This window comes from Solea solea, chromosome 10 (genome assembly GCF_958295425.1).
Source record: "Solea solea chromosome 10, fSolSol10.1, whole genome shotgun sequence".
Lineage (NCBI taxonomy): Eukaryota > Metazoa > Chordata > Actinopteri > Pleuronectiformes > Soleidae > Solea > Solea solea.
This window is the reverse complement of record NC_081143.1, coordinates 4,797,687-4,825,401: the sequence shown is the minus strand read 5'-3', so window position 1 is coordinate 4,825,401 and position 27,715 is coordinate 4,797,687. Positions and strand designations below refer to the sequence as shown.

General features: G+C 39.0%; 1 protein-coding gene across 1 annotated transcript in view; it reads right to left on the bottom strand.

Moving 5' to 3' along the window:
* Window positions 1-409: 409 nt before the first annotated feature.
* gstcd (glutathione S-transferase, C-terminal domain containing) overlaps window positions 410-27,715 on the bottom strand; it is a 41,757-nt gene continuing 14,451 nt past the window's right edge. The window contains exons 6-12 of the mRNA XM_058641334.1: window positions 13,751-13,866; window positions 13,424-13,468; window positions 12,960-13,088; window positions 7,371-7,504; window positions 4,830-4,860; window positions 2,822-2,891; window positions 410-804 (exon numbers count right to left, since the gene is read on the bottom strand). Coding sequence (XP_058497317.1) covers window positions 614-804; window positions 2,822-2,891; window positions 4,830-4,860; window positions 7,371-7,504; window positions 12,960-13,088; window positions 13,424-13,468; window positions 13,751-13,866 — 716 coding nt within the window. The 3' untranslated portion in view covers window positions 410-613. The remainder of the gene's footprint in view (window positions 805-2,821; window positions 2,892-4,829; window positions 4,861-7,370; window positions 7,505-12,959; window positions 13,089-13,423; window positions 13,469-13,750; window positions 13,867-27,715) is intronic.

The following is a 27,715-nucleotide window of genomic DNA, read 5'->3' as shown; positions in this document are numbered from 1 at the left end:
CTGCGAGTAAGTGCTTTTGCCCATGTTTCCAGAATAACTTTCAATATCTGGCAGTTAGTTACAATTTACTGCATGTTAAAATATAATATAAACAATTTACTGCAAGAAAAAACACTGAAGTTGTACATGAACACCAGATTTTGTGTGAAATTTGAACAGCATTTAACAGATTTAAATTAACATTTGTTTTTTGTTTCAATCTCCAAAAACAGGCCAAAAAAACTGACTGTCAGAATTTTTTTGATAGCGCAAACCGTCGCGTAATTACGGTAATGCAAACGTGTCGCGACGATACGCTCGGTGTTATAGGGTTAAACTAAGATGTTTATTATGTCAAAAACCATAGCATGTTTGCTTTTACCTTGAGGAAACGGGTAAAGACTGACTTTCAAACACAGAAAAACAAGTGTACACCTTTAATCTAGAGGGGGCACTTTTTTAAAAATTAAAAACACATGGATACAAAATAATTCTCAGCACCATCATGGTCACCACCAGTAACCACATACACTGGGTGCTTTATCAAACCTCAACCATGGTGAAGCTGCTCTGCTACACCAGTGCTTACAGTTATAATTATAATAGGATCCTGGCATCAGTCTGTGCTTGAGCCTTAATTATTCTCCGGTGCTTCCTTGAGGTTTGAAATGACTTCCAGTCGGCTGTTTTGTGGTGGCTTCCCCACAAGCATGTTGTTCTTTGGCGAACAACTTTCAGGCTCCATAGTCATCACCTGCACCAAGTAGCCACGAGTCTCTGCTGCCCACGACCGGTCCAAGTCCACAAGGCCCATACACTGTTTACCTGTAGTGGCCAATAAAAAAATAACAACGTAAGAAAAACTGCACTGACATTTTTAACAGCTCAAGGAGACATTTTTTTAAAATACTCATTACTCTTAAGTTGGTTAATTATCTGAAAAATATGAATTTTCTGTCAGTGACAAAAATAAATGAAATTCTCCAACTATTTTACTGTTAAAAAGCCTGAGGGACAAACTGAAGCATGAATGCACTCCAAGTGGAAAAGGTTAATAGTGGTTAACACGTGTGTGATAATGTCTCCCCCCATTTCTAGATACGCAGTCATGTGTTCATGAACATCTGTGATAACTTTCTTCACAGCTTCGTCAAGGCAAAGTGATCGCGCTGTCGCTCATTAAGCATGCATCAGTGCGTCTGCCGTGTTATTATTTACCTCGTACACATGCTGAGGCATATTTTATCTTATTAACACATAAAGCACTTTATGCATGTTGTTTTGTTTGCTACCATTCAGAACCAAGTTTTCTATATTATGGTATTAACAATAAGTACAATAAGTGAATGTTACTGTCATTACTGTGTGCATGACGTCAGGAAAAGATTTACACCATTGCATCACATTTGTGATCATTTATCTGCCATTTCTAGGGGTGTAACATGACACAGTATTTTATTTTATGAACATTTGCCCTCTCTAATATTTAAAAGCCCCCTCAGTCATTTCATCCTGGGGCCAGGATTAAGCTGAACACCTATGGGAGCCTTTGTCTCCACTTGAGTTACAGAGATTTGGGGAATTTACAGCAGGGAGCCACTCTGCATTTGCTGCTTAAGTTGATAAAGCTCAGCAGAGTATCAGCAGATTAGCGTATCAGACAAGCTCTAATGCAGGAGACTTTATCGCACTTGTGGTGTATGGGTTCACACTTTTCTCTCAGGATTTTTCAAATGCATTATGCAGTGAAGCAGTTAGGTAGCAGGTGCCAGACACAGAAAACTCAAGCTTGGGTTTGCCATGCTGACAGATGGTCACAGTCACTCTGGCAGGCTCCAGAGAGAGATGAGATTAAACATGGCTCAAAAAATGTTAGTGGGAGAGGTTGAGCCCCGTTAAATGATAAAGAGCAGTCACCACTGCGACAGGTGGTGTCAGGTCCATATGAAAAGGCTTCACTGTGACAAGGCAGTGGGGAGCTTGCTCAGACTCAGAGAAAGGCTTTGATAAGCAGCAGAGCCATCAGGGTGAGGAAAATCCACAACATAATGAAACTGTACAGTGATACTTCAGAACAGAGCTGGAGTCTGACAAAAACACTTCCGACTAAATCGGACAAAACGGATCCGGCAGCTGTTCGTTGCAGCTGTTCTGTCAAACTGTGAAAATCCCTGTGCATTAACATTTCTCACAATTATGTGAGCTTCTGGGGTCAGGTCACAGTCAACAGTCTTACTAATACATTTGTTTTTATTTAAAAGTGTGACTTTCCATGCCCCAGCAGTGTAACTAAACCTACATTGAAACCAATGTCAAATGGGTTCACACAATGATGATTAAGCATCACCTCCACAAGACCCTCTCTCTGTGTTTTGTTTTCATTTTGTTTTGCAACGTTCCCACGCAAACGCACACAGAATGAGGCATCTTATGACACGACTGATGGAGGCGGGGCAGAAGCACAGCCGCTACGTGGCTGAAGACACCAAGAAGCATCCATGACAAGTTTCAGAGGTGGATCCTTCAGCTAAAAATGAATTTAGACTTTCAGTGGGGCTGCACAATTGTATTTCAATCCCAATCTTGGCTTCACGTGCATGCTCCACTAAAAGAACACACAGCAAATCAAACGCAACCCAAATTAAATGTAGTGAAGTTGATTTATCCATCGGGTAAAGATCTAAGGAAACTGTAGAACAACCTGTACTAAGTGACAAAGTCACACTGGGTTCTGTGGTAACCAATCATTAAATGGGTATGGTTATTCTAAGCAATAGATATCAATACAGTATCTATTTCTTTTGCCTATGAATGAATGTTCAGGTGGAAGGAGGAGTGGTACCGATGAGTCGACGATCAGGAGGGAGCTGGACAGCAGTTTGGTCAGCGAAACGGCAGAGGATCATGTGTTCCTGCAATCAGGGGAGAGGACGCAGAGTTTATTACAGGTGAAAGTTAATGCTAACCTCAAAACCATTTTAGTCCCGTCACCGAAACAACAGCAAAATCATCACATCTACCAAAGATTTAAAGAAGTACACAAAGGCTAGTTTTACAAAATGCAGTGAAACTAATGAGGTTATGCACTCACGTACAAAATTCATCAATTTACATAATCTTATCCTTCTTGAGCTTATCCCAGCATGCACTGGCTGAGAGGCTGGAAAAGGTTGGCAGCTGATCGATCACATAACTGAGACTCAAACCAAACTGTGTTTTGTGTTTGTGTTTTAAATCAGCAAATGGTATTTTCAACCGTAGTTTTCACTGAGAAAGAAAGCAGCGCTTTAGACTCTTGATTATCATAAAAAAATCACTGGGCAGATTAACAGGGACTGAGCTCTTGTTATTGTGGATTTCATTCGGTAAACTAGTTTGCAAATGTGAGTTGTTTGTTTTTAATTCAGATGGTAAGCTTTTTTCATTGCCATCATTATTATTGTGAGATTATTTTAATAAATAATACATTTCTATAACCTCTCCTGGAAGGTCAGACCCTGGTAATTTACCTTGGTTATTTATTTCTATTGCTCTTTTTTTTTCTTTTCTTTGCCGCTCATACCTCGCCACGGTTCATGACACCCCGGGAGAGCGGTTAGTCATCTCTAACCGGCTTCTGATTTAATTGATTCTATCCTTCAACCCGGTGAATGCAAGGCCAAGGATGCAAGTGCTTAAAGTTAGAGCTGAGCACCAATGTCTCACACCATTAGTCCCTATACACCAGCAATACACCATTTGTCAAAGTGCTGTCATTCTGTTTAACTACTATAGCTCAGGAAGGACAACTATGGCTCTGCGATAAAACAACAGAATGCAGCTATTGTATCTACAGAGACGCGGGGAAGCGGTGAGATTGTGTATGCCGAGTCCAAACAAATGGAAAATATCAAACGCTGTTGAAAACCAAACCATGTGGACAGAGAAGATGAAGAGCTCAGTTTAAAAATGGAAATCTAGATTTATTTATTTTTTTCCCTCTGCGTGGTAACATATTTAGTTAAGTACTGCAATTATGATTTTTTTTTTCCTTTCCTCACCTGGGTTTTAGACAAACAAATATTGCAACTCAGTATGGCAGAAGAGAACAATTGTCCAGTGTCTTGACAATTACACATAATCCACGTGTGTCTCTCAAGCCCCATATGTAAGAATGTGTTTGCTCTGGTTCACAAAAGAAAACAGGTTAGAGGGTCCAATGTTGTGACATGTCAACTCCTGAGGGTGCTATGCTTAGAACCTGCAGCCACTGTTGCACAATTTCTCCCCAGGCTCACTGACAGCTCCCATACATCATCATGGGATGGGGCCCTCACAGAACACAGTGCTCTGTCTGTGCTAAGCGATAAGGGGTTGAAGGGTACGAGGCGGCCTTTTGTAACAGCCCCGCGGAATCGTTGCACCGCCACAGCAATGAGACCAGAGATGTAATTAATTTTACATAAATAGAAATAAAAATAAATACCAAGCAAAAAAAAAAAAAAAGGCAATATAATGGAAATAAGCCAAGCAAAATACATTTCTGACAACCATTTTTATGTGTTGACAAATGTCGCTTGGTTGCACTGTTCTGTTACGATATCAACTAAGCTGCAATTAACAACCGGGAGAGAGAAAAACACTGCCTCGCTGCATTGTAGCAAAGTATATACGACTCTAATGAATAGAAAGTTTTAAAGAAAGTTGTGTCCCACAAAGGCATTCTGGTGTTGACACAGTGAACTGAATCTTAAACAAAATCCTTAACAAACCGAGTTGCTGTAATTTGATATTCTGTACTTGATATTTTTGCCCCAGTGCGAATGAATAATTCATGCAATAGAGGGATTTAATCACATTTAAAGGCCTACCTTAGAAGTCAGAGTTTCTTTGAACCTTTTGCTGTAAAAAGAGAAAACACAGAATATATTTAGAGGTTTAAAATAAAATGCGAGGGATTCAAATTCAAACACAAGAGTAAATGCAGTCACTTCACTATCTTTGTTCATGTGTGGGGTAACAAAATAACATGTTTGCAATAAAAGCAAACAAACAAACAAACGACATGCGTTGTATCTTAAATAAAACACAATCTCTCTGGGAAACAAGAACCTTCCTAAAAAAAGTGGAGCGTTGCTTTTGCATGTGAACAAAGTCTGTTTATTTGTTGTGGTTAAACAAAGTCAGATCACAACTGAAGGTAATTAGAAACCAACATGAAGAAGGTCAGGGGGCAGTCCGGTCCCACAGAGAGGAGTCTGAAGTTTAACTCAAACTGTTTAATGAAAGTGGAGGTTAACAGCTCATTAAAACCTGTGAACTGGAAAGTCTACACCTGCAGAATATCCACATGAGTACCTGGAACATGACCTGAGGGGAAAACACTAAAAGCAGCAAGATGAAGATTGACACGGTCAGGTGCGTAGGCCCCTCACACACATACTGCCCTGCAGACACGCAGCCTGTTGTTGTCCATTACAGCTGTAAAGTCGTTTTTTTTTTTTTTTTTTGACATTCTTTAATATTTCATGGAGGAGTCAGGAGAGGGGAAGTGTCAAGAAATAAAATATTTAAAAACAAATATTGTTTTACTACAAATCAAGGGCCTTTCCTAAGGTATGCTTTTATGGTCAGCTGGGCCATGGAAACTGGAGTTGAGCACCTGCAGGATGCAACCAACTACCTACGTTAAGTAACCATAGCAGCAACATCTGCACTTCATTCTGAACAAGATTTGGTGACATTAACACAAATATTTTAATAAATGAAATATTGCTGGGCTTGCTGTTGCTGTTATTGCTACGAGAACACGTCTAAACAATATATCACTACTTTAAATCATAATATTCATTGCGACTGACACGTACCCGCTTTAACTGACGTAAGCCACTACGAATAATTATAGCATGCTAATGCTGTGTGTGACTTGTTTCTATCTCACTCGGCAGGTAGTAAAAGTGATGAGCAACTGTTGTCTCAACATTTTCTGAATACCATCTGGTCTCAGTACACATGAAGCAAAAACCATTATACTGGATTATACCATTAGAATACAGGTAGAGTCCCACTCATCATATTATATTATCAGGATGACATTTGGGTGGTCTTGACAAACCCAAACCCCAAACGCTCTAAAGACAGATTTATTTTCAGAGACAAGAACAACAAAGAGTCTCGAAACAGATGGCGGTGGTGTGGCCCCAACAGATCACAACATCTGGGATTGGAGGTAAGAAACAGAAGACACGGAACAACCTGAGCAAACACCTGTGCTGTTCATGAGTATAGTGAGAAGAACTGGTGCAGTAATAAAGGAAAAGAATGGATATTGATTTGATTAAGGGGTTTGTTTCTTTGTTGCTGAGAATTGGCAGAATCCTTCAGCTCCACACACTGTTATCATGTTATCCTCACTGGAAAAGACTCAGGCCCATCAGTTCTGATGCCACAACCAAAAAATGCATTCTTTTTTTTTCCCCTTTACTCGCTACTGATCAGTCTCAGTCTCTCAGTTGCTACAACAACCAACCTGCACAACAGCTTTGTCTTATGTGCTGCCTTGCTGTGGTTCTTAGGCCTTTACAGTTACGGGGAAAAACAACAGGGTGTTACTATAGCAACAGGGTCAACATCATTAACCTTCTACTCGTCCATCTCTGCTGCAGTTTATTTCTTTAATCTCCGCTCAGGCAGCATCACACGTTAGCATCCGAAATCATCAGAATTGAAAATTAAGACGTTGATTTTTACAAAATACTGATGCAAGTGTCTTTAAGACCCGGGTCACAGTTTGGTCCGTGCAGACCTGACACAGAGGAACGTGTGTAAGTTTGCATGGTCTGCACATGCTCCCTGCAAACCCAGGTCTTCTTACTGCAAAGGCAAGAGTGCTAACCACGTAGAACACTAGATTAACACAGACCCTTGTTTAGCACGAATGATACCGCGTAAGCACAGCCGCAAATGTGAAGCAGCTCTTTGTGGACAAAGAATGCAGAAAGTACGACATGGCCCTCACTAAGTTTCCCCGTCACTCACTCAATGTCCATGACATCCTCTACATAGAAAGCTCAACTCTGTGTTGCTGATAAAAGAGGGATGGGATTAAAACGGAGGTGATGCGACACTGCTGCGTCACTATCTGTGGTGATAAGAGAGAAGTGATGAACAAAAAGCAGTGATGAGAGGTAGAGATTGTGTAGAAGTAGTGTATTGAGTGAGAGTGTGTGAAAATGATAGGTGACAGCAATAAAGAAAGTAAAGGAAAAAAATCTGTTTGCGAGAAAGGCAGAAGAGAGAAGAACCAGTACAAGCGAGGATCTAACAATAAACCGAAAGGTCAGAAACATGTTCTTTAGGGCAGAACTCTAGAGACGTGACACTGGACTGATGTGTGACATGCAGGTACAAACCTCTTGGGGAAAGTAAACTTGACTGCATTCTGGATGAAGCCATAGCAACAGGGACTGATGACAAAGGCAGCTCCTGCCTGGATGCAATGTTCCATCACCATGTCTGTTGCAACACCACACGCATGGAGGGCAACCTGGAGTGAGAAAGACACAGACACAAATACTTACATTCACTAATAAAACTCATTCATCCTTGAAAACAATTGTTCCAACAGAAAGACCAAAACTCAGAGCACCACAGAACACACACTCAATCTCATTGATTACTTCATAATGACTGCTGCTATGAAATACATCTATGCTCTCAAAGGTGCAGACTGTGGTAGTCGTATTAGTGCTTCAGGCAGTGAGGGAAGAATTTCCATTGAGTGTGTAAACTGCGGTGATGAACACCTATGCATTAGTATGAATAGCAGAATGGAAGACCCACTGTTATGGCCTTTCTAAATTCCAGTCATCGCTCTCAAAGTACATCTGCAGAAATATACAATGGTATTATTTATTCTTTTCAGGTCTTTTCATAACTATCATTATCAACAGTCTTGTGTAGGCAAGGGGCAATGAAGCACACTTCAAATATTTAATCATAAGAGATAGGATACATGTTTTATTGAAAATTTGAAATAAAAAAAAGATGAATCTTAGGATGACTATAACTAATGAGGCCCTGGAATGAATGTGAAGATGTAGGCTCCCCGCGTGGTACTTCAAAATAAATCATTAGGACTGTATGTTGGTGACCGAGACATCATTTTGAAGTCACAAACCAATGATGAAAATGTGCCACATTTAGCTTACTGAAAGTGTTTGTATTAAAGAGATGAGTTATAAAATTGTGTATTGTCCTTTTATACCTTTTCCAAGTGATATTAGCTATACCAGGTCTCACTGGAGTTAACACTATTCCTAAAGTATCTATTCTACTCTCCCCATCCAGAAACTTGTCATTGTGGCGCCTGTGAGTCTAAATGATTTGCATGTTGCCTTGACGGCAGTGCCACAGAGCAGCGGTTCAGAGTCGGTCAGGACAAGACAAAGCCAAGAATGGCTGCAGCTCCAAAGATTTGTGAAGATACAGACACTGTGAACACGGCCAAACCCACTCATAAAGTCACAAAGTCGTGTGGATGGGGCAACATTCCCCCGGTGCAAATGAGCTCTTCCTAAAATACGTATCATACAATGACTTCACGTGTTTATAGTGAAAATCTGCCACCTTTGTTTCACATTCTGTACCACATGGTCCACATGGACACATGATGTGTTTAGACTGCAAATGATCACCAGCAAAGAATAATTTATTCCTTTTTTGCAGAGATGAGCATTTATTCAAATATGAAGCAACTCAAGCCGAGTCCGCACCTGAAATAATAACCAGAATATGAAAATTGGGGTACCAGCATCAATTACTTCCATGGCCTTGCATCTATGGGACACCTAATTCACCATCATTTATTCATAGAATCAGGGGAATGCCTTATTTTCTTTCAAGAGCATGTTTCAGGCTGCTGATGAGGAGGAGGAGTCACTGTCAAAGATTGCATGATGTTACTTCGCCCCCACATCTGAAGCAAAAAATAATTAACAAAGTTACAGCATGACTTTTAGCCACCAGCTTAATGTTGTACATTAGTCATGCCATGGCAAACCCTAATTACATTTTACAACATTTAGCCTTGATTGAACACAAACACAAAGCCACTCAACCAAAACAACAAAAATAAAACACATTGTTATACAATGTAATAGCTAATTATGTTTTTCCAATTCTTGATGTAGATGAAATGCTTATTAAGAATATACTCTGTGTGCCAGTGTAGCTGTGACCTATTGTTTTCATCTCTGAGAGTGTGTGTGTGTACAAATACATATATACATACATATACATATATACACACACATATATATACATATATATATATATATATATATACACATATATACACATACATCTTCCATGTGCCGTGGTATTTTAGCCGTACAGCACCACAGCGTGTGTTGTATAAAAATGAGCTTTACATATTCACTGACATGACTTGAAACGCTAGCATTGTGTGACTGTGTTTCGTAAGCAGTCCGATATGTTTTGTATAACTTAAATATGACAAAATACATACACAATTCTTCTCTTCTCACCCACCATGATTTATCTATGCATGCATTTATGAGCATTAGAGGAAATAATAAACAACAATTTATGTGATAAAACAGTGAATTCTTCTGGGGAGCAGAAAAGCTTTTTTTGTGTGTGTCCTTCTTTAATCACATCACACAAATAATGAGGCTTCATTATTCATTCCCATTCAACTAATTACACCCCTCTGTTGTCCTATATGTGCACCTGAGACAGAACACGTTTCTGCAATACAGCTCAGTGATACTCCACTTAATCACCCTCACACTCCTCTCTCTCTCTCTCTCTCTCTCTAACAATGTCATGTAAGCACAACACTGTTGCACAAGACAAGGATGTAACCTACCTATGTGCCCCTTCTTGCTGCGATGGAGTTTTCAAAGGAATAGCTTTTTTATGTATAAAAACATTTCATTTCAAAGGTGCCGTGCTGCATTTTAATGATGATAAACTGACTCGGTATTGAATAGTTATTAATAAAAAGGACCTAGAAATCAAAACAACCCCTTGAATCAGTACTGGAATTACACTCGATTGGCACTGATTAATACTCATTTCTACATATAGCTACATGCAGCAACACCAGCCGACTAAAAGAATAAGCAGAACAATAACCTAGGAAACAGTAAAAAAATAATAATATGCCACTTATGCCAATATATATATGTATATACATATATAAATACACACAGTATATGTAATGTATGTTATGCACATTATGTACAGTCTACCTGGGCAACAACAAACCCAAGCCTTTAAAATGAGTGCCTCCTTCAGGTGGAAATCAGAGTCATTCAGGGGCTGCATAAATTCAGAGATACAAAACTTAAGCAGAGGAGAAAAGGACAAGCACAGGAACCCGTTTCAAAAATGAAACACAGATCATTCATATCAAGTAAGATCTGTATGCACATAAAAAGCCATACATTGTATCTGTGTGTTTGTTTCATGCCAAATGGAACAGGTCTCAGTGGATTGAGGATGCTGGAAGAATGGCTATTTCAAATTACGGCAGGTACATAGATATTCCGGTTTTTCCCTGCGAGAGCTAAAATAAGGTTACTGGAACAGCAGGCTATTCTTTAACTGGGCTATGGCACACGTAAGGATGTAAGGTGGCTTTCCCAGACATGTTTGGGGGAGACGCATATATTGGACACTTAAATATTAAAATGATAAAGAGCGATAGTGGCAAAAATTCAATGGGGAACCAAAATGATGTGTGTGAACAGAGAGGGAAATTACTTGTTTTGCTTGACAGAGCCAGATTCAAACAGACAAACAACATCAACCTGGGACCTCTTTTCTCTAAATTGATAGTCATTATCTGATATAGAAAGTCAAAGTGCTGCAGATGAAGGTTTTAAATAAGACCATAGAGGGGTTTGACTTGAAGTCTGAGAGTATTAAGGCTGCCCCACACTAGAGGATTTTCAAACGTGTGAGAGTCAAGACACAGGACCACACACTTAGTGTTTAATCGAACTATTTCAGCCGAGCGATTTCAGGGATTTGTGATCTCACAGAAACGTGCGTAATTTAACGTGACTTCAGAATATAAACAGGCCCGGTGGAGGACTGTTGGTGTAGTCAATTAGTAGCTGTTGTGTGTGGGATGTTTTGTACTGAGAAACGCAAAAAAAAACTGTGGATGAAGTCATGGTTGAGAAGATGGAATCAACTTGGCTCGTCCAAGTTACGGTTCTAAACAAGTACATCCATTTCCGGACAACTTGCTCTCATTGGTTATTGCGGGGTTCTGCTCACGCCCCAATCGCTGTTTAGTCGTAAATATCAAACACATTTAATACTTATAATTTGAAATTGGGAAATCGCATCTGTTAATCCCTCACACTACAGGATATTTTGGCCGGATAATGTATTCTAATCAGATCGGAACTGAAATCTGGCCAATTATCCTCTTGTGTGCGGCAGGCTTTACTCTGAATTTTACATCGTCTTAGCCCCAATAAAGCTTAACCTTTGATGCATAGTTTGAAATCTGGTGAAATATTAATTCTGTTGTCGCAGGTAGCTGTGCAGAATTAAACACATTTAGAGAGCTGGAGCTTTGAGCAAACAGGAACAACTGCAGTCATGGGCAGGGGTGTATGTATGAAAAAAGACGTACAAGAGTAATACAGCTGCATACAATTTGACCCGACTACTGTACCAGTTGACAACGATTTTGAATGTTATGCCAAATTATTTCTTACACTTTGCCTTCTAAAGACAAATATGGAGTCTTTAATAAAAAGGTTTTTGGAAAGCAAATTGATTATACTATTAGACTATTAATATTCCCCAATTAAGAGACTCTGATATTACAGTGTGTTTCTGTGTAAAACACTGTATAATAATAATCCAATAATTAGAGAAGCCACAGTGACAAACTGTACACTTTCACTGAAAGTAATTCTGATTAAAAACTCCACTTCAGAAAATGAAAGGCCATTTTAGCTGCTCCGACAACAGTGCTCCCTCATTTTGAGTTGTGATTATAAGAAGGAGTAGGAGGTCAAACATTGGATAAATTATTACAAATTATATTATATAAGTGATACACAAGCCAAATGATGGCAACGGTTTGCACAGCAGTAACTAAAGTAAAGTTAAAATACTACGCTACATCCATTACAGTATATGAATTGGACAATAACTCTGGCAATAGGGATGTTTATTACAGTGAGTTAATGTAAGATATTGGAATAATACATAATGGCAGAGGGACTATCCATCTCTTATGTGCTGGGGCTGATACTTTTCAACATACAGTATATCCTTCTTTTGAAAAAACGCTATGAAAAAGTAACTTTTTCTCTGCTGTAATGTGTGCTACTGCTTTGTGTCCTCATTCTAAAAATAACTGTGACACTACTAGTTAGCTGCTGTTGTTATTAATAATGAATAAAATGTTCACTTAAGTCTCCTCTCTCTCTCTCTCCCTTCATCTCTCTTCTGTTTAAATGTGTTTGCTCATTGTAGATGACTTTTTTTTGTATCCTTATTATGAAAGTGATTTGGCATAAAACTTAATTAAAGTGAAATCCCTACATTTCCATGTGAAAGTGAAATTTGGCCTCCTGAGCTTTTGGACAGAATTTAAGTTGATAATTGGATTTTCCATATTTTTTAAATGTTCTGCATGCGGGAAAAAAAGTGATTTGATTGAAAAAAATGTTTTGGATTATGATAAAAGTTTTAGCAAAATGCTTATTAAATGAAGACGAGTATGGTAAAAAAAAAGCTAATGTCTGCATTAGGTTTAATTGAATGACTTTTACAAAGCTTACATTTTTAAAGCTAATTTTACTTTGCATTAATTAAGAATGCTTTGGGTTCATATGTTGACAAATAAGTCAATTCTTCAATAGCTACTGTATGTCACATGAGATGATTACAATATTGTTCACACAATCATGTAAAAACGGATGGAAACACAACTGTATGCTCACCCCAATCTGAAAAGGTCCGGTGAAGTAATCCAGATTGGCCTGAATGAAGCCGATGTTTTTGAGACCGAGATCTGCACTGCGACACTGGGCCCTGACCAGGGACTCTTCTTTGTTCTCTATGAGGATGACCTTGAATCGAGGAAGAACAAAAAAATATAAATAATAGATAGATCACATAGCTGCATGTGTTTTTCCACTGCTTCAGGTGTAATAATGATGTTAAAGTCAAAACGTACATTGTACATATAACAATGTTTAAAACAACAATGACTCATTACACAGGGGGGGACAATAAAAGCTCTCAAAACAAAGAATAAACATGAACAATAAACTGTACATACCATTACAGCTTAGCCAATGCATAATTTAATGATACAAATAATGTTTAGAATGACTGTTTCACGACTATTGTTTGACTTACTGGTTTAAAACTTGATCTTATTGTTGTAGATTAAACATACTACCTGACAGTCTGGAAGAGTGTGAGCCAGAACGATCCCCACATGGCCCTGAGAGGAAAAATCAAAACAGGAAAGCAGCACACATCAAAGTGGGTATCAATAGAGTGATGATTAGTGCTGCCCTTTCACACCACAAGTATTTGCCATTTAGTCAAGCACCACTATTGCTGTGAGTGTGCATTTTCCTGAGTGTAATTGTGAGTCACAAACAAATGTGAACTGGTTCCTGTTACATGTTGCTAATGAAAGAAACAGCAGCCTATTGTGCCAAAAGTCCGAGGCACTGATAAATATACATGCAAAGCTGGACTGATGGATGAATGCATTTACCGTTCCACTGCAGAAATCCACGATGGTGTGTCCTGGTCTGGCTAGCTCTGTAACCATGGCGACCAAGTTATTCAGCTGTTGCCTCTTCCTGACAGCACGGATATCTGACATTTTACCTGGAAAAGAGGCAACATGTTTTCACAGGCAATTACTCTCGGGGAAAAAAACAAAAACAACTAACAAAGAAAGAAAAAAAACACCACTATGGCTGTCACACATTAATGGATGCTTATTTGTGTTTTCATTATACCCCACTCAGCAACAAATGGATAATAATAAAAGAACACTACATGTTTTAAATGACTACTCCTTCCTTTTCCATTCCTATTAGTGTGCCTCCCAACCCTAACCCCAGACAAGTGTTCTAAATTATGATTTACAACCAAACATTTTAGGTAATGGTTTGGCACAAAGACGAAAAGACCTCCACACTCTCAGCGGCATGTTTTCCTGCCAAATGACAATGAGGGAACGCAAACAATCTTTCAGTATCAACAAAAGCGAGCCCTGAGCCTAAATTGTGTGCCCTAGTTGTTTGCGGCACCACCTTCTGCTGCTGTGCGAGCAGTGTGTTGCCCATTAGCTCAAAGCATATTTCAGACTCCTGCATCTTCCTCTTCCATCTTTGAGCACACCACGAACGTTGTGAGCTGTTGCCATGCTGTGCCGAAATATCTCTGCTCCATAAATGTAGAGTGACGGGCGCTTCATTTACTCTGAGTCACACCCTCGTGTTCAAACAAGTGGAATATTAGGGGAAAAAAAGGAATATTACTCGTGTAATTGCTGGCTCACGCTGCTTTGTCTTTAACAACAGGGGAGGAGAGATGACAGAGAAAACTTTCCGTTCAAGCTACACAAATGGGACATTTTATTCAAGCTCTTATGCTGGTTTTAATTGAGCGGATATCGTGGAGATGATTTAAACACAAAGAAACTATTTCCCAGCATTATGTGTAGACAGTATGTATCCATGGCTCTGGAGAAACCACAGCCACAGCGTAGCCACCTTTGATTGCATCTGAAAACGTTTAGATTGCTAATTGCTAATTGCAAGGTAGTGGGTGATTAATTTCAGTACAGAAATAGAAAGTCTTAAGAAAGAAAAAACACGTAGGCCAAAGACCTTAACGATGTCCAATCGTGAAAGATGTCTTTCTTGCTGAACTCAGCCAGCTGTGACGGCTACAGGCTGTGTACAAAGAGTATGATTGAGCTTGATAATCAAAACAATGAGCTGAAAGACAATAAAACTGACAATAAAGCAGAGTGCAAGTGCAGAGTCTATGCGTCAAATCTAAGCAGGTAATATGTGAGTATACTGAATTCTGTCAAATTCTGTCAAATTTCAATGCGCACACACACGATAAACGTGTTTTTTTAAGGGAAACAGTGACCATGACACTATCTCTGCCCACCACTATATCTAATCAGTTCATCCTTGCCTCCAAGTGAATTTTAGTATCAAACTTGAAGCTCTTACAAGAACACATTTACAGGAAAAGGAGTGATATGCAGAGACACCAACCCTGAAAATGTAATAAATGAATAACCTAGACTTTTCCTGGACATTTTGAGGCAAGAAAAGCACTTTTCCTGTGTAGAAGGCCAAGAAAGGTTGCACATTATGCGTCACATGCATGAAAGTCAATGTGTGTTGAGGGCAAAGACACAATGGACTGAGGTCAGTATACACAAGTTACCATAAAAGAAAACTGTGCAAAGCGTGTGTGTGTGTGATTGATTTTACAGATTGATTTTACAGCCTGTGCATGTGTGTGTTTGATGAAAGGTCACTACACTGCTTAAGGTCAAACCCATAAGTTATATGAAACTGAGTGGGTGGTAATAGCAGAGATAACCACATGTAACTTCTCCCTTTGATTTCAATATGTCTCTTTTTTTTAATGTGGGTTTAGGGAAAAGAATAAGTCTGACAATGTCTTTAAAGGTCATGTCGCAGATGTCACTATAATTGCACCAAATTCACAAAATTTCAAATTAACATAGGCTCATAGGCTTATGGCATGTTTCGACTAGCACTACTCAACTCGCCTGGGCAGGGTATGGTTATTTAGCGATAGTACCTGGTACCTAGTACTATTTTTAGTACCTGCTCTGGCGAGGCCCGAAGCGAGCTGAGGCGATACTGACGTCGCCAGACTGCCGGCCACTGATTGGTCAGAGTGCCGGGTTAATCTCCAACAATTACCAGGGAAATCTCAATATTTAACAGAGGAGTCTGGTGTGTTTAGCGACAGCACTGCTGACCGTGACCGACGAGCTGCATCCCAAACCCGGCTGCTATAATTCAGTCCAGTGTGCTCCAGTCATGGAGGAAGTACTGAACCAATATTTTTAATTAACTGATTCTAATGATTTCAAGTTTCATGCAGCTGTGCAGTGATGTCTCCGCCCACGTTGAGGAGGTACTATTTTATAGCTGTGCCATGCGGTGCTGTGCCGTGCCGAGGCGAGGTGAGTCAAGCTGGGACCATAGGTGGAAAAGGGGCTTTAGTGAAAGAAATGAAATTGTTATATACAAATATATTTTTCTGCCTTCAATTTCAAATGGTTTTCCTATAAAGCACAGTGACTGTGCCTACAATATCATTTGCCATTTATTTTTATAGCAGGCACCTTAGGGGACATAAGTTATATTTATTTTCTATATTGTGCTTTGGGTTTTAGACATGAAAGAACGCTGGGGGGGGGGGAAAGATCAATATTTTAATTTAAAAATGGTTACAGTCTTAAATGGTATCATTATCACAGTTACTGCCTGAAAATAATTTTAATTTAACTCTGCGACTTTACTGAAGTTTTCTCCCAGTCTTCTCTTTCTCCCTTATCACACACTGAGCTGACAGTGAGGATTAACTGTGCAGCTGTGAAATATTTAACACTTAATTAATGTGTTGATCTCCACTGGTGATAAACAAGGCTTAGTGTATATATACATGTATATATACACATATATATATATATATATATATATATATATATATATATATATATATATATATATATGTATGTACACACACACACGTAGTTTGTTTTTTTAGTCAAGGTTCAGAATGTGACAGGGCATGAGGACAAAAGGTGGACAAGTTGCCAGTCCATCGCAGGGACAAACAACCATTCACTCTCTCATTCACACCTACAGTCAATGTAGTGTCCAGTTAACCTCAACATCAGGGATGTCAAACGTACTTCCCGACGGGCCAGAATCGGCCCACCTGAGGGTCCAATCCGGCCCACTGGATGAATTTGTGAAAACTGCACATGATTAGAGTCCAATTATAATGTGAAATACTACATTTTTCAGCTCCAGATACCTGTGACTAAATGTGTTATGCCTTTGTGGATCCACTGTGATGTGTAAGTTCTTAAATTCAGTGTGTGTTTTTGGACTGTGGGATGCAACCAGAATACCTGGACAAAACCCACACGCACATGGGAACAACATGCAAACTCCACACAAGTTGAACCAGGATTTAAACTGGTGATCTTCTTGTTGTGAGGCAACAGTACGAGCCATTACTCAATTGTGTAGCCAATTGTGATTTTTTTTAAGCCCCAGTCTTGTGTACCCTGGAAAAGAGCCTTCATGGTAATGCTCCTATTCTGCATCTCTAGTATGAGTTCTGCGCAGATATGACTCATGGGAGAGCAAATCCCAACATTCTCCATCTTCACTCGTCTTTGAGGGGGAACTCTGCACTGAACTAACACCCACTTGTGTTTAGTTTTAGTTTACTTAGCTTTTTCCCCCCCGTCCATCTTCTCATGTGTCCCAACAACATCTGCCGTCTTGCAGCCAAATATCCCCAACAATCACATGTATGACAGAACCTGAACACATGTGTCATCTAGCCCCGCTTAAATGATCCACCACTGAGAGGGGCTGTTGACAGGAGGACATTAACTAAGCTCTCCTTGTCTATCATTATTCACATCATATGACATTTACAAGACTGAGGATCTGAGCTCGGCTGTTTGAGAAATTAATCAGGTATTGGCATTGTCACTTTTGGCATTTATCTTTAATGCATGTAAATACATTTGCATAAATAATCCCTCAAAGGAGTAATTATTAACAAACAGCATCAAATCAAACCATAAGAGATGATGCCGTGTTAAAGGAAATGAAAGACTATTTTCAAATTGAAACTCAGCATCATTTAAATAATAAATATGATCCTTCATTTAATAAACAAAATAACAATAAGGAAAATATACCAATTGGCTAACTACATTACATTACATGTCATTTAGCAGACGCTTTTATCCAAAGCGACTTACAATAAGTGCATTTAAACATTTGGCTACATATAAGAGCTAGAACTAACTAGGTTTAGTTTTAGTTTAGTTTTAATAAATAAGGCCAAAAAACTATATAAAACTCCAACATGGTAAAACTATTACAATATTTCAATCCAAAGCTCAAAGCAAATTTCACAGATTGTCCATTTTCCGTCTTGTACCAATTTTCTTTTCACGTCTTGTTTTACAACAAACACTGAAGCAAGGGAAACTGCAGTGGGGGAAAACACTGAATTATTGGACAGATGGATATCTGATACTCTAAATAACTAGAAATCCTTACACATATTTACACAAAGTAATTAAGATATCCTTCGTAAATTTATATTTGCCTCAGTGTTGTGAAGACATCGACGTCCAAATACTGACCAGCAGCCACACTTCAAGACTGCCCTTGCAGCAGAAAATGTAATTTTGTCCTCCTTCCATGACCTCTTGGCATATTCTCCTGACATGCTCCGTGGGTTGCAAGCTAATTGGACTGTGATGTTTTCCTCTGCAAGACTTTCATGTTTAACCTCCTTCCAGGATCTGATTTGAGCAGAAAGCTGAATATACTGCTGTTGGCGCTGTTTCTTGAGCAGGTGAACACAGATGCTATTATTTTTGGGAAAAAAATGCTGGTACAAAGCTTGAGGTGACAGAACCAGTGAGAGTTTTGGAAAAAAATTGTGTTTGTTTCTCTTTTTTCCTCAGGAAAATACTGGGTGAGTAACAAACATGCTGTGGCTGTGTTGCAGGGGGGAAAACGAGGATCCATAACCCATGTGTCCTCCACTGTTAAAAAGGTGCTGGCAGGGAGCCATGTTCACTTCCTTTTTCCCCTGATGCTGCAGAAGTGCCTTACAGTCTTATCAACAGGCCCATCAGTCAGATTAGAATGTAAACACACTGCTGTTGCACAGTAGGCCTCTGTTTAGGCTCTGCAGGATTCATCAGCTACCATCTCTCCGAGGATATGCTGGTTTGAAAAGCTAAAAGTGTGTAGAGCTGGCTGCAGATGATTTAAAAATAGGACTTATTTTCTATTTCTTTAAATATGTATATATCCCTATGAGTAATCATTAACCTAGAGACAAGATAGGGAATGACCGTAATAAGATTCCTTATTGATTAAAGGCATCTCTACGTGTTTACTCTAGAAATCTCCCAGTCATCTCTATCAATGACAACGATGATGCCATTTTAGAAGATGGTGAGCCTAAAAGGACACTCTGGTTCCAGAAAAACTCTTTATATGCTTCTAAAACTGACTTCTTCCAAGAATGTGACTCACAAATTCTGTGGTTAATTTGCTATTAAAAACATAATGCCTTTTCATTTTAATGTCAAAATGCATTTCATTTTTTCATCTCCTTTGTTTACTGCACTGTTGCTCTGTTTAATATTTTAATACAGTTTCTAAACGGTATTCACCAAAAGCACTGCTGTCATTGTCGTTTGATAAAAATCATTTAATGTTGGCTGTTTTGCATTTGCATCAGAAAATTGATCCAGGCGGCTGGGATAATAACTTGATTTATTGCATAATACTGTCTTTAAGTAACTATTTGAAATAAGCAATTCATTTGGCTGGACATATCACTAATAAATTAGACAGACCACTTCATCATTTGACACTGTGCATTTCAAAAACTCCCCCAGGAGAAGACAACTTTAATGATTTATTTATTTTTTTAGCTCATTTGTTTCACACCTCACCACCAATTTCGAGAAAAAAAGAAGCAAAAGCATACGTGAATAAATAAAGGAGAAACTCTGAAAAGACAAAGCTCTTCAGTTGTTCAAGAACTAAACCAGCATGTGCATATGGGACATGTATAATCAGGCCACATCTGCACAGTCTACATATAATCATTCATGTAAGCACGCACATAAGCTGTATGTTGAGGTGAGACACAAACAGGAAGGTGTGTTTGATCATTATCTCAACCTAACTTCCAGCACCTTCTCTGATTCATATCATGTCTGAATACCTGGATCCTGCTCAGATCGTCTTGAATGCACCTCTGCATCATTTCAGAAAGGATCGGGTTAGTGTGTTTCCGCCCCTCTGTGGAGCAATAACATTCAGAAGAATGCAGTGTTTGTCATAAAAAAAACAAAAAAAAACGGAGGATATTGTGGGAGCTCTCAGAAAGGTTGATCAGTAAAACACACTGAAAGTGCTAAACCATCAAACCTAAGCTGTTAAAAGCTGCATCCCACAGTCAACTGTTGCCTGATGTCAAATCCACAGGTATGTGAACAGACCAAACAATGACATATAACCAGGACTCCAGCTAAACTTGGTAAAGTGTGACAGAAAATACGATACAGCATTTCTCGATGTGACTGGAGAAGTGCAGTGAATTGCACACGAGGGTTCACAATAAACAAACTACCTACAAGTAAAGATACTCACTATACTATATTATATATATATATATATATTATATATATTACTTTACCGATGAATCCATCAGTTGTTTGGTTCATAAAGTGTCAGAAAAAGCTGAAAAATGGCGATCTATGTTTCCCAAACTTCAATGTTTGGGAACAGCCTCGACATGAGGGTCGCAGGAGGAGCTGTGCCAATCTCTGCTGACATAGGGCGATAGGCAGGGGACACCCTGGGCAGATCAGCAGTCCATCACAGGGCCACATAGAGACAAACAACCATTCACTCTCACACTTTTGGTAAATTTAGAGTGTCCTTGTTCTGATCTTCCTGCTGCAAAGGCAAGAGTGCTAACCACTGCACTAACCTTGCGGCCTCAAACTGAACCAGTTGGTGAAGAATAATAATAATAATAATAATGATAATCATTTATAACTGGAAAACATTTGACCCTATAATAGTTAAATTAGGTAAGATCCAAGTGGTCAAAACTGCACCGCTGTAACTAATGGGAAAAAAACTGGATGTTGTTTTCAAGGGTAAAAAACAAATTCAAACTAATTACACAAAATCCCTGTAGCCTGTCAGAACAAATGTCATACTTCTCCCTTTTAAGCAGAACATTTTCTCAAGGCATTCTTTGAATATCTGCAGAACCGCATAGAATAAGCCGAAAAATCCTGCTGTGAAACACAAAGCATTATAAACTAAGTTTTTGTTCAGGTTTTCTATTCAGTGCAGTCTGTTGACACGTATCCATATTGTGTAGCTGCTTCTCAGAGCGATATGAAAGTATGGTCAAGGGAGATCGAACAGCAGACGATGTTACATAATACATGCCAATATAATTTGTGATGTCTTCTTCAAAATGTGTCAGAAAATTTGATTGACTGACGCAGAGATACTCTGGGGTACATTCACCCAACAATATAACCAAGCTATTGTGTGAGCAGGTATTCAGAACATTTTGAAAACACCTAGCAACAACGAAATATTATCTTTTTCTGAGTTGACTTGAAGCAGGGGGGGAAGAAGCTTCGATTGTTGCTCGGTTGAAAGAAAAAAAGTTTCCTTTCACAACACCAACAGTTAAACTTGTTTTCCGATGCATTTGCACAAGACTGTGATGACAAGAAAAATCAAAGGTAATGGAGACAAACACAAAAGGGAAAAAAGTCTCACTGTGCATCTTTCAGCAGCTCTGGGACTGTCAAAACATGACCAGACGTGGCTGTAGGTGGTAGGTCTGCATTATTATGGAGCTCCAGTGGTTACTCTTACAGGTCACAACACATACCTCATTTGTCTGCAGGATTTTTGTTTTAAAATGGGCATAGAAGCAAACTAACACATTCATTTAACTAACTCAAATACACATGTTGGGGCCGAGATGTCTACTGTAATCCACTTTTCTATTGTTCTCCATGGGTAAGGCCTACATGCAGTTTCAAAAGCCTGATTTGAGTTTTCAACAAAGTCTCAGTCCACCATTTGAGACATTCTTGGTTTTACGACTGGTCAGCATTCCATAGGGTCAGTGAATCTCATTGGCCGTTCTCTGTTTTATGGCCTTCCCCCGAAAACACTATAAAACCAGAGGACAGACATTTTTCGTTTTCTTTGTGTTCCTCTTCCTACTTCTCTTTGTCTTCCACTCTTCCTATTTTTGCTCTCCTGGGGCTCTTCTCCTTCGGGGGCCGCCCAAAGGGCCCCCGGGGCCCTGGAGCCCAGAGCTCCGGCCATGCCACACGAACTATGCCCTTTTTGAAGAAGCCGTGCCAGTTTCACACTCGCTGCCCGAGTGAGAAACTTGATTTGCGTCTAACCACACATCCTTCCAGAACTGAAATGGAGACGCTGCAGCCGCCAGCTGCCATCCTTCGACCCGCGATGTCCGCACCTGAGCCGACATCTCTCTCCGAACCAGACGCCCAAACTACCGTCTTCCGCCGACGCATAGAATCATCAGCTGTCCGCTGTGATCCACACCACGGCCCGTCCACGCTCTGCGACTCCAACGAACTGGACCGGACCCGACGGACCGCAAAACGTGTTATCAGCTCACAGTAAGAGGCAAAGTGTTCTGGGCAGAGTTAGGTTAAGGTTCTGTGTTTTATAACTTTCCTTTGTGTTAAACGTGTTGGATTGCGCACCCACACGTTCGTATTTGTTCTACAATTGTTAACTGTTTGTATTTGTTCACACGTTTGTTAATTCCCTTCTCATGCCATGCGATCACGCAGTGAGATAGTTTTCTTTGATCGACCTGTATGTTTAAATGTGCCGCTGAATGTAGAGCTCACCGCTCACCCTGTAGTGACGTTTCTTCTCCCGCTGTGAGCGCGTAGACAGATCACGTGGTGAGAGAATGTCGGCATGAACGTTAAGATTCACAGACTGGCCTGGCTTTGCCTGTGTCAAGTCTGTGTGGTTTAAACTGACATAAACTCTCACGTACGCGATCCTTTTGTTTCATTCACTGAACACACTGTGCTTTGAAACACACCTTTGGTCTGCCGCTATTCAAGCGCGATTCTCACTCACTCTCTCTCTCTCTCTCTTTCTCACTCACTCACTCTCTCTCTTTCATTCATGAATGAGAGTCTCCTCATAGGCGCCATCTTGCGTCAAACACGTGTCTCTGCAGCCATGCTATCACATGTTCGACCCAAGATCTGCGACCTCATGTTAATGTGTTTCTGGCGCCATCTTTGGTGGAAGCGTGCGTCTACAGTCACTGCTACTGCGCATGTCTTCTCCACTTTGGTGTTGGAAGTGGGAGTGGCTTTGCTCGGCCAACCGCGTCACTCCCCTATCTTATCTTTGTCTCATGTTACACACACACACACACACACATCACATCACATACACACACACACACACACACATTGGTGTTTATGTTGTATATAGCCTGTGTTGTTGTAGCTTAGCAAGTGATATTTGTTGATTCAACCAATAGATTGTCGTTTTACATTAGTGTTCACTTTTAGTGAACATGATTGTTTAATTAATTTCATTGTTTGATTTAATAAATTGTTACTTTATTAACCTGAAGGAATGCTCTATGTCTTTTGTAAATGAATACTGTGACAAATGGGGGTTGAAAGGGTCTGTGCTCGGATTCATACCTTCAATACTGTTAAATTGGGATATCTTTGATATCATAGTCAATTACAGTTATTATTTAAGACTGATTTTAAAGGCATAAATTGATTGTCTTTTCCCTGTTTACAGGGTGGTGCCCCGTTCTAGAATTAATTAACATTTAATTAATTTTCCAAAATATTTTATTACTTTATCTTTTATTACTTTATTTTTATCAATCAAATTATTGCCACTATAGTTGATGCCCACCATATTGTTGCCACGTGTGAGGATTTGACTCAACTTTTTATAAGAAATTAATTATTCCATAATTAATTAATTATTAATATTCTAAATTCATAACCAATCACGCTCCTAATCCCAACACACACATGCAACAAAGGGGTAATATGTTGTGTATCGTAACTAATGCTGCAACGTTTCATGATAGATTATTCTAAACTAAAACCTCAAAAACCAGGATTTGTCCGCAAACCCAAAGCTTTTCAGTTTCAAAGTGGAGCAGGGAAATCTAATCACATTAAAATCGGCTGAAATCAAAGAACCATTTTAAATCTAAAAAACAATTAATTAGCAAAGTAGTTGCGGTTAATTTAGTGATCGATTAACTGACTAATAGCTGGAGCCCTAATTGTAAAATGCCAAAGTATTAAATACTGAGTGATAGAGATCTTTTCATAGAGGTAGACTAATGGATTGATTTGTTAATTTCGACATCAGCCAATTATGATTTTAAATCAGCCAATTATAATGCACTGCAATTATCTGTTCTCAGAAACAGGACTTTTTCAGTTTCATTTCGTTTACACACTATTTTTTTATTCAAACTGCGTATGTGCACTGCCGTTAAAATTGCATATTTTAGAGAAAGACCACAGGTGTTGCCCTGTAAATATTTATTTAATTTGATTATTTTTATCCAGAGCGACTTAAAAAAGAATCATGACATGAGAATGTTCTTTGCGGAATACACATGTGCGTGTGCTTCCCTGAGATCTATTCCATCTATCTAAAAGCTGAACCAAAGGCAATATGAGAGCAAGTTAAACAACACCTCTCTGATTTTATTTCAGCACAGTTTGGGCAACTGTCCTCGCTTGCCTGGCAAACACAACAATCTTGCCTCGTTTGGCTTCCAGCTTCACTTTGCATACTTAGTGTTGACTTGCAGTCTGTCTCCTGAGTGCTGTTCACTGCACAGTTTGAAGTGGATGCAGCACAAGAACATCATCACTCCTCTGCTTTAAAAAAAAAACTGGCAAGTTTGGAACTGAGCCATCCTGTCAGAGAATTTGTATTTTCCACTTGCAGTAAAATATTGTGGTTGTTCAGAGAGGACTCAGATGACTGAACTGCTCCGATTGTGTCCAACACATTCACAGCTTAGCTTACATGAGAAACAAATGACCTGAGGCTGCCCACAAGCTAACACATCAATACAGCATGTAAAACACAAGATATTACTCATCCTATGGACTTAATGTGGATTTAAAAATCAAAAACATAATTATTCTAGCTACAAAAACAAACACTTAAATAACGATAAATAACTGTTTGATTGGTGTGTGATTATTTAGTTGTTGTTTCAGGTACAACAGAATAGGCATAATCACATATTTATTTCACTAAAATTACAAGCAAAAGTATTTATTTTTTCAACACTTTGGTTGGCTTTGTCAATGAAAAAATTGTCTGAAGTGAATTTCCTAAAAAATAAAAAATAAAATAAATGTAACAATATATTGAAATGCAGCTGCTCTCACTGTTGTGTTCTCTGAAAAGCTTCCCCTACAATTTCTCTTTCAAACTAAGTAGTCGTTTTCATTCATTGCACACTCCTCCCCTTCATCCCCTGCTCTCTATACTCTGCCAGAGCTGTCAGAGTCAGGGAGTAAGTGGCACAACCCTGGCATCTGTGGAGGGCCATGTCAATGTCTATTGGCCTGCCACCTTTGTAAAAAAATCTTCCAATATGGCTTTCAGCCCCTCGACTTTCAGTGCCAAGTCAAGGATGAATAAAGGATTGTTGGACCTGAGCCAGCTGCTGTTTCTGCTCCTCCTAGTTTTCTTATGAAATGCTGGGTTGCCAAAACAATGGGCCCTCTACTGAGAGAAACAAAAGGATTCTCCCTTTAACTCTGCAGAAGCTTCTATTGTCACCGCTGGGGAAGAATTTAGGAGTCTGAAAAGAGCGTTTTAACACAAATACTCATCCAGACAAAGAAAAAGGGCATTTTATGTTTGTAATAGAAAGTAATAGAAAGAAAGCTCAATATGTATCTATTTTGCTATTACATTCGCAAATGCCTTTGCATTGCACAAATGTTCTTATTAAGGAAAGTGGGACAAGAAACAAGGGAATGCAATTGGACACAAAGACTATACATGTGTCCTGTAGATAATTAGGGCAGGATATAGATGAATCATTGTGTCGCACTGAGCCACCTGCATACTACAAAAACATAAGTGTTCTCCTCATCGATGGCCCAAATCTTGGCTCTTTTGGCATTTTTCACAGAGTTTAAAGCAAAATAACTCAATCACATTTACCAAAACATAGCTTTTTTTTAATGTTTTTACGTACGATGCTCTGTGCATAAGCAGATAAATAAGAAGAAAACACACACACACACACACAAACTCACACCCACACACTGTAGAAGTGGAGGCCAAAACCATGTGGGTGTAAAAACATGAGGGGAAGATCCACTAACAAGAAGATGTGGAACACAGACGCACAGGAAGGGAGACGTACACGCCAAAGTCCACAGACAACCTTCTTTTGAGGCTTATTGCAAGCGAGGTCTCTTGTACAATAGATGCACATCTCACAGCACAAGTATGAAACCAAAGATGACACATCATCTACTAGAGTGGTCACCAAACGCAGAGCACAATAATCATTCTGGAGCTTTTCTTTGAGTCTGTGCTGATTAACATTTGAGACTCCAGCAAGATCATTTTGTTCAGTGAAGGAAAAAGCAACTGCAAACCGAGGTATTTTGTTTTGTTTACAGGGGCTTGTGGAAATAAATGTTAAAATATGCCTATGTGTGAGGTAATTTTCAACTCGTTCTTCATCTGTTGTGAATAATAATTGTGTAATTATCGTAATCCAAAGGAGTAACATTTGGTTATGGAATGAAGAGATTTACAGGAAATTATTTTACTCATCCATGTTTGTCTCTCCTGAGATAGATCACCAAAAAAACATAGAAGCATTAGACTGATAAAGTTGCTGCAGAAATACTGTAATACCATGTCTCTTGAAGGAAGAGAACACTATAATACTTATCCAATCTGACAGAGAGAACAATTTTAAAGAAGGGCTGAAAAAATCTCAATCTCAATCATGGTTAACCCTTAGTGCTCATGCACCCATGGTAATTTGCCATGGGAATAATACACAACTCCTGGGTTGGTTTTTATAGGTCACATATTCAGGCTTTTAAAAGTCTTCTTATTTGTTGTTGAGTCAAAGTTATGATTCACTTTATATAACATTTTTAGTAGAGATATAAAGTAGCAATATTGTGCAGAAGTCACAAAATAGAGCGTTTTTCTTTTCTTTTTGTAAAAAAATAAGCCAAGTGAACTTTGAACTGTGACATTCTGATTTTAAACATTTTGAGCACTTTTTGCCAAGGTGTGTTTATATAGTTGGTGAAAATGAAAAAAGTGTTTCTTTGCCTATAGGCAGTGCTGAAAAAAGGATATGAGACACTCTATATTGCACATTCTTATAGCCTATAGCTCTATATAATGTACTGTACGTTTTAACATAGTAATAGAAAAAAGCTCTCTGTTCTAAGGGTTAATCACATACGTTTGATAGAGTTTATCACATTTACAATTGTATTTGTTTGCATTATTTGCAATTCACAAAGGTTTTCAGGTCCATATTAACAATAAAAAGAGATTATTGCCAGTCTATCTTGATTCTACATCAAATGAATGGAGAAAAGGTTATTTTATGATTTGTCTGATTATTATTTCAGATCAATAAAAGTGCAATAAGCCTGAGGTACCACAATGTCTACTTCAGAGATGTTAATGCAACACTTCTGGAGTTCTGGTTTACTTGCCTTGTCTGTTTCATACAGGCCCTGCGTTAGGATTGTGCAGGTAAACGAACCAAGCGAACAGCATGCAAA